Source organism: Crinia signifera, chromosome 3 (assembly GCF_055691185.1).
Source record: "Crinia signifera chromosome 3, ASM5569118v1, whole genome shotgun sequence".
Taxonomy (NCBI): domain Eukaryota; kingdom Metazoa; phylum Chordata; class Amphibia; order Anura; family Myobatrachidae; genus Crinia; species Crinia signifera.
Window position 1 is genome coordinate 12,026,676 of NC_139219.1, and position 14,121 is coordinate 12,040,796.

Sequence of the window (14,121 nt, forward strand, 5' to 3'; positions counted from 1 at the left end):
GTCATGGGGGAGGAGACATTGCATTGAAATACATTTGTGGTGTTACCTTCACGGTATTACATATTGCTTTGCATTACATTCATGGCATTACATACAGGTACGTGTATATTTCACTCGCATACTGTGCTTGTTCAGTTGTTGGACTGCTATCGGGAAGAAGCTCTTGGTGGTTCTAGTTGATTTGGCCGGGATGGACCTGAAACATTTGCCCGATGGGAGCATTTCAAACAGTTTATGGCCGGGGTGTAGTTTGTCTTGTACAATTTTTGACGCGCGTTTATTTGCCCTAACTAGGTACAGTTCCTGAACCGGGTTGAGGTTGGCCCCAGCGTTTTTTTTCTGCGGTCTTCACCACCCTCTGGAGTCTATGTCTGTCGGATTCGCTCAGCCCTCCGTACCAGACTGTGATCGATGTACAAAGAACAGACTCCATTATAACCGTGTAGAAGATTAGCTCCCTCTGTGATCTGCAAAGTACAGTATAGGGATCAATACAGGGTAACAGAACCAGCATAATCCACACAGGCCGTAAGGCTCGGTCTGGCCCGGCAAGGAACCAGAAGATACACGGGAGGCCCCAGGGATTTAGGTGAAAAGATGTCATAAATCCCCGGGGGCTGATGCTAACCTTTAATGCCATCAATTGGTTAAAGTGGAGATAGAGTGAAAGGAGATAACGCACCAGCCAATCAACTGTGTTTGAAAATGAGGTACTTGTGTATTTTGGCGGCGCCCATCGCATCGCATACCATAAGGCATACGATGGTATGCGATGCGACGCGATATCGCGTGATATTGTACAATGCCATACAATGCGATGCGATGCGATTAAACATTGTATAAGCACCCTAATGGGTGCTTACAATGTTAAATGCACCCCCCCGCCACCCCCCCCCACTATAAATGTGAACCCGAAGCGTGGCGAGCGCAGCGAGCCCACGAGGGGCGGCGGTACGCGTCCTCCGACCTTTTCATACCCCCACTATCCACGTCGGCGCGGAGTTGAGAATAGAAAGTGTGGCGAGCGCAGCGAGCCACCGAGCCCGAAGCGTGGCGAGCTCAGCGAGCCCCGCGAGGGGACACGGATACCTGTGAAGGCTGCAAGGGGACTCCGATACCTGTGAAGGTATCCGCGTCCGCTCGCCGCGCTTCGGGCTCGGTGGCTCGCTGCGCTCGCCACACTTTCTATTCTCAACTCCACGCCGATGTGGATAGTGGGGGTATGAAAAGGTCGGTGGCAGGCGTCGGCAAACAGCGGCGAGCCCCCTTCCAACGGCTGGTAGGGAGGGGCTCCATCTGTAAGCAGGGTGGGCTAGCGTGCAAGCAAGGGGAGTTAGGTTTAGACACTAGTGGGGGGCTTGGGGTTAGGCTGCAGTGTGGAAGGTTAGGGTTAGGCTGCGGGGAGGGGGTAGGTAAGGGTATTTAGAAGGGGTGGTTAGGGTTAGGCTGCAGGCCAGGGGCTAAGGTTTGGGTGGTGAGTTAAGGGGGTTAGGCTTAGGCACGGGTGCCGAAAGGGATCCCTACAGTCATTAACCCAACGTCGGGATCCCGACTGTTAAAACACCGATGGCCGGGTTCCTGACCGCCGTCGGCTATTTTCCCTCGTGGGGGTCCACGACCCCTAAAGAGGGAGAATAGGATAGGTGGTGAGCATATCTGCGCAGCGTGGTGAGCGCAGCGAGCCCGCAAGGGGCTTTGTTGCGCTGCCCACGCTGTCTGAGACCAGGCAGTCGGGATCCCGATGTCGGGATAATGACTGTCGGGATCCCGACTGTCGGTGATTCATACCACACCCTTAGGCACTAGCGGGGAGCGTTACGGTCATGCTGCAGGGAGCGAGGGTTAGGCTGCTACAAGGGAGGCTTTGAAGGTCACTGTCAGGATTCTCCGTAATGAGATTCCAGGGTCGGTCTTTTGAACGCCGGCATTCCCACCGCCGGGATATAATATGTATACCATTGTGTGGGTGTAAGGTACTCTTATATTATTGTGCCCACTGCTTCCTTGCTCATTTACGTTCCGATGTACGACCATTGTACGATACGCCTCTCAGATGTTGCCGTCCACGTCCGCACTTCTAGGTGTGACTTTCACAGCCTCTCTGAAATGCTTTATCAACAGTAGACGCGTATTCCGTACTTGCTGTCCTACCGTGCTGCGTTATCTCCCCAAAGTTTTTGCTTCAAGGTCATTGCGGAGTTGCAATACTTTTTTTTTTTTATTATTTGAAATGGTCACAAAATTGACACCAAATAATTCTGTCACTAAAAGGAATTTTTTTTTTTTTCTCCTAAATGAATAATTTGCTCAGCACTTCAGGGCACGGCCCAGCTGGAGGCGGACCTGAGCAGGTCTGTTGTCACAGGATACCAGGCTTTCTCAGTGAATGGGCAGCCAGCAACGTACTCCCGGCAGTTATGAGACTGCTTGTTTACATCTACACGTTGGTTTTCTTGCACTCATGCTGTCGATGTCATTTCTATTGCAGCATCTTTATCTCTCGGGGAAGAGACGTGGAGTCTTTTCCCAGGAATATTCCAAAAAACGCTACAGAAGTGTAAGTAGAAAACTTCCAGCTTAGAACACTGACCACGCTGTGATTATAGGTGTATGCTTTGGTGTCCTGCAGCAGAATCTTCCGTATCTTTTTACATAGTCCCGCCTTTATGTCTGTATTGTTATTAATGTATGGATTTAATATTTGTTTTATATGTAATGACTTTATTCTGGTCCTTGGCAGCACCGTAGCTACAGAGATCCATGTGCAGGACTGTGACTGTGGGGGTCATTCTAGTCCACATGCAGTGCTATGAATTTTGCAGTGCGGTTTAAACTCCGCCCTCCGCACGTACAGCCGCGCATTCCACCGCACGGCTGCGATTGGATGTTTTGTTTCAGGTGTGGGGAGCCGGGGACCAAATTGATGCCTTAGCTTTGCATGCTCCCTGTACAGGAACAGGGTGGGCTGCGGACATCGGGTAATGTCAGCTGCCCGCACCGGCATCCGCGTCACTGACTCATTTCTATGGCGTCCCCTTGCCGCGGCCACCCCCGCCCGCACCCAGCGTATGCGCAGAAATACGCATGCGCGTAATGGGGGACCGAGCAAACCAAATGAACCCCCTGTGTCCATATGCACAGTACAGGCAGGTGTCTATAGACCGCTACAGACAGCTGACAGTCATACCCCTTTCACATCGCACTTTTAAAATGGTATATTGCCGTTTTTTTTCCATTTTAAAACGTTTAAGGCTGCAGTGTGAAAGTGCCAGAGTTGATTTACCGGTTAAAGATAATTGGTATTTCAACACGTTTAAAAAGCAGAGTCCTACACGGTTCAGAGCCGTTTTTTAGGCAGTGTGAACAGCTCTATTTCTATGGCTTGAAACGTGTCCCTTGGGGGTTAAACGGGTTGAATGTGTGAATGGTATTAAATGCTTTTTAAAACGGTTTTCACCTGCAATGTGAAAGGTCTTAAGGTTCAGACCTGTTTTAAAGTCCCATTTAAGAATACAGGGTCAATACCCGTTTCTGCAATGTGAAAGCAGAATAAAACACTGTCAGGGAAGTAAACACCACAATGCCGACAGCCAAAATAATGACACAAAGCATGGCGAGCGTAGGGAGCGAGGGGACGCAGTACACAGACAGTGTCCGTGTCCACTAAGTCGACATTCAGGACAAAAAACCCTTCCCGTTTTTGACCTAATGCTTCTGTCGACCATCCGACCATTCCAGGTGTCCACCTAAACCCACTCAACCTTTAGTCCGTTTGTAAGGAATGAAATCCATTTATAGAGCTGATGATGTGAGCGGTGTCCGGACTGATCATAGACGGACTCATGATACTCATGATATGGTCGACAGGGTAAAAAGGTAGACAGTCAAAAAGGTAGACAGGGTTTAAAGGTCGACACACAATAGGTCGACAGGGTCGAAAGGTTGACATGGTCAAAGGTCGACATGAAAAAGGTAGACATGCATTTTTTTTACAACATTTTCAGCCGACATGTGCCGACGGGCGGTATTTCATGCCCTACCATCCACTAGGGCAGGCATGTCAAAACTATGGCCCTCCAGCTGTTGTGAAACTACACCTCCCAGCATGCCTTGCAACAGTTATGCTATTAGGGAATGCTAAAACTATGGCAAGGCATGCTGGGATGTGTAGTTTCACACCAGCTGGAGGGCCACAGTTTGGACATGCCTGTTCTAGGGCATGAAGGGAGAATAAAATACACTTAGACAGTGTCCATGTCGACCTATGTCAACATAGACACCCTAAAAACATTAAAATATCATGTTGATCTTTTTCCATGTCAACCTTTTGTCTGCCGACCTTTTGACCATGTCGACCTTGTGACTGTCGACCATTAGGGGTCGACCATATGACTGTCTATCATGAGTCGGTCTATGTCTTATACCAGAACCATGTGAGTATAATGCAGCGCAGGGAGAACAGGCTCAACTTTGCTCTTAGTAATCAGAATAATTCAGTGACAACAATGTGAGGAGTGAAAACTATTATAAGAAATACAGTCCTGCATTGGGCAATCTGGTGCTGTTACTAACATAAAGCTAATCCGTACATATAATGTAATATAGGGCTGGTTTCACTGATGCCCACCCAACAACGTGATGAAAAGCCCCATCTGTGTCACCCCTGTCTGTCTGCCCCCCCTCTGTAGTATGTGAGCTCTCATGGGCAGGGCCCTCTTCCCTCCTTTACTTACTGTAAAACATCTCCATATTTCCGTTGACGGCATCTAATCCCTCTGTTTTATGCAGGGACGTGCAGTCAGGGGAGGCAGGGGAGGCAGAGCCTCCCCTGTCATTTATATTTAATATAATAATACAATACAAAGAAAATACTTACATATTATGTGTCATAAGTATATGCTTTGTATTATTAGAATCATTTTTACTCTTTTTTTTTTTTATTAACTAAGGAGGCATCAAGAGCGGTGCCTCCCGCTGTCTATATTAAAGTTACAGACACAGGGGCGGGCAGTGGGCAGGGCTGAGAACTGAGCTGTAAAAGCTCATTTAAAAAATGTGTATAGGCGGCACCTATAGCAGTGCCTAGGTGACAGGGGCGTGCTTTTCTGCCTATATGAAAGCACGCCCCTGTCACTGAGGCAGAAGTGATTGCACACAGTGGTGCTGTCTCAGCGACATGGGAAGCTTTCATAAAGGCAGAAAGCGCGTCCCTGAACGATGGCACTTCTATAGGTGAGGTGACGCTTATACTGTAGCACAGTTTAGTTTTTAAGGTGGACGAGCCGTGCACCCGCTGCACAGCTCGTCTGCTGACTTGTATTGCCGGGGGTGGGGGGCGGAGCTGTGCCGAGCCGCTCAGCCGCCAGCTCCCGCTTATCTGGCCACCAGGCACCGGCACAGTCTGCTCCCCTTACTGTCCGGGGTCTCTTCTCCCTCCCGCCCGGCGCTATTGTTCTAGGTCTGCATGCCTGTCCCGGGACGCTGCAGTCACTGCTGCCTGGGTATCCGCGGTGCCTGGTTAAACGGTAATTTGGCAGGTGGGGGCTGTGTTTTTTTTAAAGTGGCATAAAGTGGCATACAGTAGGTGTTTATTTGTGTTAATGGACAGACAGACGTGTGTTTGTGTTGTTGTGACAGAGGTGTGTATCTGTATTTGTGTAAAATGACGTGTGTGTTTGTGTAATGTGACAGGTGTGTACTGTTTCTGTGTGTTTTTTAAATTAAGTATATTGGCCCAATGTACTGGCCTCTGAGTTCACTGGCTGTGTGTGGTGCTGACTGAACTCAGAGGTTCTTTTAAAGAGGCAGACATTTAAAGGAAAAACCATGCATTTTAAATGATTGCCCTTTTAAAAAAAACCTCAGAGTTCAGCCAGCACCCCACACAGCCAGTGAACTCAGAGGCTAGTACATTGGGCCAATACTGTATACTTCATTTAAAAATATACTTATTTTACACAAATACACAGAAACCATACACACCTCTGTCACTTTACACACATACACACCTCTGTCACAACACAAACACACAAGTCTGTCCCCTAAGAGGCTAGTTAGTACATTTGGCTGCATGTTTTTTTTTTTTTTAAGTGAAAAGGTATGTGGGCAGACCCCATGGTGGCTTGGTGGAGCCAGCGGTGATGGGTCTGTGGCGAGCGCTGGGTCCAGGTTGTTTCTGCGCTGACAGGCAGCAGCTGCTCTGGCAGGTCTCTGCTGCTTATGCAGGGGGCAGTTACCGCACCGGCCTGTCAGCGCAGAAACATCCTGAACATAATGCTCCCCACAGAGCCTGGCGGCACTGGCTCCGCCAAGCCAGTGCCTTACCAACCACAAACCTCACCGCACGTCACTGGTTTTATGCCAACCTGATACTTATGTCAGTGTCTTCTGCTGATACAGACACTGTATGGTTGTATACTCTGTACTTGTCCTGTACTATCTTGAACTGTAAATCACCGTTTCTTGTTATGTTTACTTGTTTATGTACTCTGTAATTGGGCGCCGCAAATCCCTTCTGAACCATAAATGAATGATGATGACAATATTAATAATAATAATAATAATAATAATAATAATAATAATAATATTGGAGGCAGGAGGTGGCGTGCAGGCAGGGGGTGGTATGCAGGCAGGGAGTGGTATGCAGGCAGGGAGTGGTATGCAGGCAGGGGGTGGTATGCAGGCAGGGGGTGATATGCAGGCAGGGAGTGGTATGCAGGCAGGGGGTGGTATGCAGGCAGGGGGTGGTGTGCAGGCAGGCAGGGGTGGTGTGCAGGCAGGCAGGGGTGGTGTGCAGACAGGAGGTGGTATGCAGGCAGGGGGTGCTAGGCAGGCAGGAGGTGGTGTGCAGGCAGGGAGTGGTATGCAGGCAGGAGGTGGTATGCAGGCAGGGGGTGGTATGCAGGCAGGGGGTGGTATGCAGGCAGGGAGTGGTATGCAGGCAGGAGGTGGCGTGCAGGCAGAAGGTGGTATGCAGGCAGGGGGTGATATGCAGGCAGGGAGTGGTATGCAGGCAGGTGGTGGTATGCAGGCAGAAGGTGGTATGCAGGCAGGGGGTGATATGCAGGCAGGGAGTGGTATGCAGGCAGGGGGTGGTATGCAGGCAGGGGGTGGTGTGCAGGCAGGCAGGGGTGGTGTGCAGGCAGGCAGGGGTGGTGTGCAGACAGGAGATGGTATGCAGGCAGGGGGTGGTATGCAGGCAGGGGGTGGTGTGCAGGCAGGCAGGGGTGGTGTGCAGGCAGGCAGGGGTGGTGTGCAGACAGGAGATGGTATGCAAGCAGGCAGAAGGTGGTATGCAGGCAGGGAGTGGTATGCAGGCAGGGGGTGATATGCAGGCAGGGAGTGGTATGCAGGCAGGGGGTGGTATGCAGGCAGGCAGGGGTGGTGTGCAGGCAGGCAGGGGTGGTGTGCAGACAGGAGATGGTATGCAAGCAGGCAGGAGGTGGTATGCAGGCAGGGAGTGGTATGCAGGCAGGGGGTGGTATGCAGACAGGGAGTGGTATGCAGGCAGGGGGTGGTATGCAGGCAGGGGGTGGTGTGCAGGCAGGCAGGGGTGGTGTGCAGGCAGGGGTGGTGTGCAGACAGGAGATGGTATGCAAGCAGGCAGGAGGTGGTATGCAGGCAGGGAGTGGTATGCAGGCAGGGGGTGGTATGCATGCAGAGAGTGGTATGCAGGCAGGGGGTGGTATGCAGGCAGGGAGTGGTATGCAGGCAGGAGGTTGTGTGCAGGCAGGGGGTGGTGTGCAGGCAGGAGGTGGTATGTAAGCAGGGGGTGGTGTGGAGGCAGGTGGTGGTGTGCCGGCAGGGGGAGGTATGCAGGCAGGAGGTGGTGTGCAGGCAGGGGGTGGTGTGCAGGCAGGGGTGGTGTGCAGGCAGGGGGTGGTGTGCAGGCAGGCAGGGGTGGTGTGCAGACAGGAGATGGTATGCAAGCAGGTGGTTATGTGCAGGCAGGGGGTATTCAGAAACTGATTGCAGTGTTCTCAGATGGTACTTTTCTAGCCGGAAAATTCCCCACTCAGCTCGTGCTGTACCGTAAACCGTCACATATTCGGCATATTCAGTTCCCCGGATCATACATTCAAGTGATATACTTATACTGTATATAGAGGAAGACACTACAATTGTTACTAACTACGTACAATCAGAACGCTACACTGTCAAAATAAGACTTGTAAGGCTCCAGCTTCACTTGCAAAGACGCCATAAAGCCGGGGAACTGAATATGCCGAATATGTGACGGTTACGGTACAGCACAAGCTGAGCGGGGAATTTTCCGGCTAGAAAAGTACCATCTGAGAACACTGCAATCATTTATTAATTAAGGACAATAATTGAGGGTTTATTAATTATTAATTAAGGGCAATAGCAGCCTGCACGACATATAACTGACGTCATCTACATCATGGCTATTAATTACATCTATCTGTCATTTTTCAATCACATTATTCTTTCTTTGATTCACATATTCTATGAACTGTCTTTTTAATTGATCATCTTTTATGAAGGAAATCCCCTAACAATTTTATATAATAAACAAAATAAAAGTTATGTTTTATAAAATTGCTGAAATACAGTATACTGTATGCATCAACTACAGGAGAGTCTGCACACTAGAATCTACAGTGCACCATAATAATCTCTTCTTTCTTTTCTCTCTATTGGAGGAGGTTAGGGGTAGGCTGCAGTGGGAGGCTAGGGGTAGGCTGCAGGGGGAGGATAGGGGTTAGGCTGCAGGGGGAGGATAGGGGTTAGGCTGCAGGGGAAGGCTCGGGGGTAGGCTGCAGGGGAAGGCTAGGGGTTAGGCTGCAGGAGAAGGCTAGGGGTTAGGCTGAAGGGGAAGGCTAGGGGTTAGGCTGCAGGGGAAGGCTAGGGGTTAGGCTGCAGGGGAAGGCTAGGGGTTAGGCTGCAGGGGGAGGATAGGGGTTAGGCTGCAGGGGAAGGCTAGGGGTTAGGCTGCAGGGGAAGGCTAGGGGTTAGGCTGCAGGGGAAGGCTAGGGGTTAGGCTGCAGGGGGAGGATAGGGGTCAGGCTGCAGGGGGAGGATAGGGGTTAGGCTGCAGGGGGAGGATAGGGGTTAGGCTGCAGGGGAAGGATAGGGGTTAGGCTGCAGGGGAAGGCTAGGGGTAGGCTGCAGGGGGAGGATAGGGGTTAGGCTGCAGGGGGAGGATAGGGGTTAGGCTGCAGGGGGAGGATAGGGGTTAGGCTGCAGGGGAAGGATAGGGGTTAGGCTGCAGGGGAAGGCTCGGGGGTAGGCTGCAGGGGAAGGCTAGGGGTTAGGCTGCAGGAGAAGGCTAGGGGTTAGGCTGCAGGGGGAGGCTAGGGGTTAGGGTGCAGGTAAGGATAGGGTTAGGTAGAGCGGGGTTTAGGGTTTGGCTACAGTAGGAAGTTAGCGTTAGGCTGTGGAAGAGAGGATAGGCTTAGGCAGCAGTGGGAAGGTTGGAATTGTCTGCGGGAGGGGATGATAGGGTTAAGCTGCAGAGGAAGGGTAGGGTTAGTCTGCGGGGGGGAGGTTAGGGTTGGGCTGCAAAGGAATGGTAGGGTTAGTCTGTAGGGGAGTGGGTTAGGGTTGGGCTGCAGAGGAAGGGTAGGGTTAGTCTGTGGGGGAGAGGTTAGGGTTAGTCTGTGGGGGGGAGGTTAGGGTTGGGCTTCAAAGGAAGGGTAGGGTTAGTCTTCGGGGGGGAGGTTAGGGTTGGGCTGCAAAGGAAGGGTAGGGTTAGTCTGTAGGGGGGCGGGTTAGGGTTGGGCTGCAGAGGAAGGGTAGGGTTAGTCTGTGGGGGAGAGGTTAGGGTTAGTCTGTGGGGGGGAGGTTAGGGTTGGGCTGCAGAGGAAGGGTAGGGTTAGTCTGCGGGGGGGGTAGGGTTGGGATGCAGAATGAGGTAAGGGTTAGTCTGCAGCGGGAAAGGTTATGGTTAAGCCACAGGAGGAGGTTAAGTTACAGGGGGGAGGTTAGGGTTAGACTGTGGTGGGCGGTTAGGGTTAGGCTGCAGAGGGAGGTAAGGGTTAGTCTGCAGGGGGAAAGGTTATAGTTAAGCTGCGGGAGGAGGTTAAGTTACAAGGGGGAGGTTAGGGTTAGACTCTGGTGAGCGGTTAGGGTTAGTCTGCAGGGGAGGTTATGGTTAGGCCCCAGAAGAGGAGTAGCTTAGGTAGAGGGGGGTTTAGGGTTTGGATATGGGAGGAAGTTAGCATTAGGCTGTGGGGGAAGGTTGGGTTGACTAACCAACATGCTCAGATATCCTACCACGCACAACTATGAGACTGTATCTCCTCCATACTGTATGCTTGGTTTGATAGCCCCAAACGTTACAAGTCAGATTTTACATAAACACATCCATAGTGCAAGAGAACCATTTGTAAATATTCACATTACTCTGTTTAGTCATTAATACCCCATTCATACTGCAACTTGGACCTGAAATATTGCTGGGGCATGTCGGTGTGATGAGGTTGACCCGGGTTGTGTGTCGCAGTGATGGGTTTGACCCGGGTTGTGTGTCGCAGTGATGGGGTTGACCCGGGTTGTGTGTCAGTGTGATGGGGTCCACCTGGGTTGTGTGTCGCAGGATCTTGACCTTGACTATTCATGAGAATGTTGACATGGCCATAATGTAGACATCAATCTTGTTGAAATGTTTGAATGTTGACCTTACGTCCATCGCAGCCATCTGTGACTTACCTCCTGTGACTGTCACTTCTGGGTCAGATCAACAATCCTAAAATGTTCTGCTAAGTATACTCATATCTGTAACTTTATATAGAAACATAAGATTTGATGGCAAATAAGAACCACTTGGCTCATCTAGACTGCCCTTTTCTCCCTCTAGTGCCTAACATTAACCCCCTCAGCAGCATTCTCTAACTGCCCCCCACACACACACACACACAGCCTGACCCTGGCCCTCCTTCTAGTACCTAACCCTCCTTCTAGTGCCTAGCCTTTCCCCACAGCCTGACCCTTCTTCTAGTGCCTAACCCTCCTTCTAATGCCCAACCCTTCACCACAGCCTTACTCTGACCCTCCTTCTAGTGCCTAACCCTCCTACTACCTAACCATTCCCCAAAGCTTGACCCTGACCCTCCTTCTCGTGCCTAACCTTTCCCCACAGCCTAACCCTAACGCTCCTTCTAGTGCTTAACCCTCCTCCGATGCCTAACCTTTCCCCACAGCCTGACACTGACCCTCCTTCTAGTGCCTAACCTTTCCCCACAGCCCTATACTTACCATCCTTCTAGTGCCTAACCTTTCCCCACAGCCCTACCCTGACCCTCCTATTAGTGCCTAACCTTTCCCCACAGCCTGACCCTGACCATCCATCTGCTGCCTAAAGCTGGCCATACATCTACAGAACGATTGTCAGATCTGGCTGGTTGGAACAAAATCGTGGTAATGGATGAGAGCAAATGACAGTTGACCATTTGATTCAAAATGCTGGAAAACTGCCAAACTGTCATTCAGATACTACCAGGTTTTTGTTCCAACCAGCCAGATCGCACAATCAATCTGTAGGTGTATGGTAGGCATAACCCTAACCCCTAAAGATTAATCCTGACCTCCTTCCACATAGTAATCCTAAATCCCCCACCCATAGCCTAACCCTAATATTAACATGCTGACAATGTTGGCATATTGCATGTCACCACGTAATCAATGTCAACATAATGGTCTACATTGTAATGTAGATGTTATGGGGTAAAATTACTGACACTTCTAAAAAGCGTACCTCCCAACATGACCCATTCCAGGAGGGACACAATGCCCTGCTCCTGGACTTACCTCTTCATTTATGATTGCTGTTACCTGTGGTGAAACGTTTTTCTTATCAGATAACTAGTTGAACACAGATGACAGCAATCATAAATTATAGAGGGAAGCCCGACATGGCCTACGTCGACATTGACAAAAAATTGACACGAGCAAAAGGGCGACATGGTGGCTACATCGATATATGTTCGACATGGACACTGTAATAGTGTACCAAGTCCCTTTGCATATTTCCCCTATATGGGTGTGGTTTAATGGCCCGACAGTTGGCTTTGCGATGGTAATTGTACCGACATGGGAACCCCCGGTACTCTTATAAAGAAATCTGGAGCACATAATATGGAGCAGAGTTATTGCTATGACGACTCTGATGGGGCGGGGCTAGCTCTGAAAATCCTCTTGCGGGCTTGGTGGCCTGCTACACTCGCCACAGTTGGGATTCCGACTGTCGGGCTTTTGAACAGTCGGGATTCCGATGTCGGGCGTCATCTACCTCCCCTGTATGTACCCACTTGGATCGTGAATTAAGAACATGTAGATTTTAAATAAATCATGAAAAATCTTATAGCTCAGCAGATTCCGTTACAGTGTCTTATATAGTGCAGCAGATTCCATTACAGTGTCTTATATAGTGCAGCAGATTCCGTTACAGTGTCTTATATAGCGCAGCAGATTCCGTTACAGCGTCTTATATAGCGCAGCAAATTCCGTTACAGCGTCTTATATAGCACAGCAGATTCCGTTACAGTGTCTTATATAGCGCAGCAAATTCCGTTACAGCGTCTTATATAGCCGAGCAGATTCCGTTCCAGTGTCTTATATATCGCAGCAGATTCCGTTACAGCGTCTTATATAGCGCAGCAGATTCCGTTACAGTGTCTTATATAGCGCAGCAAATTCCGTTACAGCGTCTTATATAGCGCAGCAGATTCCATTACAGCGTCTTATATAGCCCAGTAGATTCTGTTACAGTGTCATATAGCGCAGCAGATTCCGTTACAGTGTCTTATATAGTGCGGCAGATTCCGTTACAGTGTCTTATATAGAGCAGCAGATTCCGTTACAGTGTCTAATATAGCGCAGCAGATTCCGTTACAGTGTCTTATATAGCGCAGCAGATTCCGTTACAGTGTCTTATATAGCGTAGCAGATTCCGTTACAGTGTCTAATATAGCGCAGCAGATTCCGTTACAGTGTCTTATATAGCGCAGCAGATTCCGTTACAGTGTCTTATATAGCGCAGCAGATTCCGTTACAGTGTCTTATATAGCGCAGCAGATTACGTTACAATGTCTTATATAGCGCAGCAGATTCCATTACAGTGTCTTATATAGAGCAGCAGATTCCGTTACAGTGTCTTATATAGCGCAGCAGATTCCGTTACAGTGTCTTATATAGCCCAGCAGATTACGTTACAATGTCTTATATAGCGCAGCAGATTCCATTACAGTGTCTTATATAGCGCAGCAGATTACGTTACAATATCTTATATAGCGCGGCAGATTCCATTACAGTGTCTTATATAGCGCAGCAGATTATGTTACAATATCTTATATAGCGCGGCAGATTCCGTTACAGTGTCTTATATAGCGCAGCAGATTCCGTTACAGCGTCTTATATAGCGCAGCAGATTCCGTTACAGCGTCTTATATAGCGCAGCAGATTCCGTTACAGTGTCTTATATAGTGCAGCAGCTTCCGTTACAGTGTCTTATATAGCGCAGCAGATTCCGTTACAGTGTCTTATATAGTGCAACAGATTCCGTTACAGTGTCTCATATAGCGCAACAGATTCCGTTACAGTTTCTTATATAGCGCAGCAGATTCCATTGCGCTTTACAATAGTAGACAGTGATAGAACAAACTGGGTAACAAAAGACAGACTTGGAGGTTAGAGGGCCCTGCTGCAAGCTTACAATCTATAGGGACATAGGAGGGAAACACAAGGACAGGCACCAGTAATATCAGTCCCACCAAGTTACAGGTCCAGAAGGGAAGCTATATAATACATAGGTGCCTCAGAGGGTTATGCGTGTGGTACTTAAATATGATAGGCTTGCCTGAAGAGGTGAGTTTTCAACGCTTGAAATTTTGGAGGCTAGTTTGGAGAGTCTTATTTTACGTGGGAGGACATATCATTGGGTGGGGTTACTCCCGAAATGAAATCCCATGGCATTGCGGAAGCTGCCTATATAATAGCATATGATAAGTGCTTTCTATTACCCAATTGAAGACCAATGGATTAGTGCAGTGGTTCCCAACCCTGGTCCTCAAGTACCCCCAACAGTGCACATTTTCCAAGTCACCCAGCAGGTGCACTCATTATTCAGACACATTTTAAAAGATCCACAGGTGGAGCTAATTA

At 49.5% G+C, this 14,121-nt stretch overlaps 1 protein-coding gene across 2 annotated transcripts in view; it reads left to right on the forward strand.

Moving 5' to 3' along the window:
- Positions 1 to 2,279: 2,279 nt before the first annotated feature.
- The window catches only part of FSHR (follicle stimulating hormone receptor), a 117,178-nt gene continuing 105,336 nt past the window's right edge, over positions 2,280 to 14,121 (forward strand). For both annotated transcript variants that reach the window (XM_083175269.1, XM_083175270.1), the window contains exon 1: positions 2,280 to 2,557. In XM_083175269.1, coding sequence (XP_083031395.1) covers positions 2,295 to 2,557 — 263 coding nt within the window. In that variant the 5' untranslated portion in view covers positions 2,280 to 2,294. The remainder of the gene's footprint in view (positions 2,558 to 14,121) is intronic.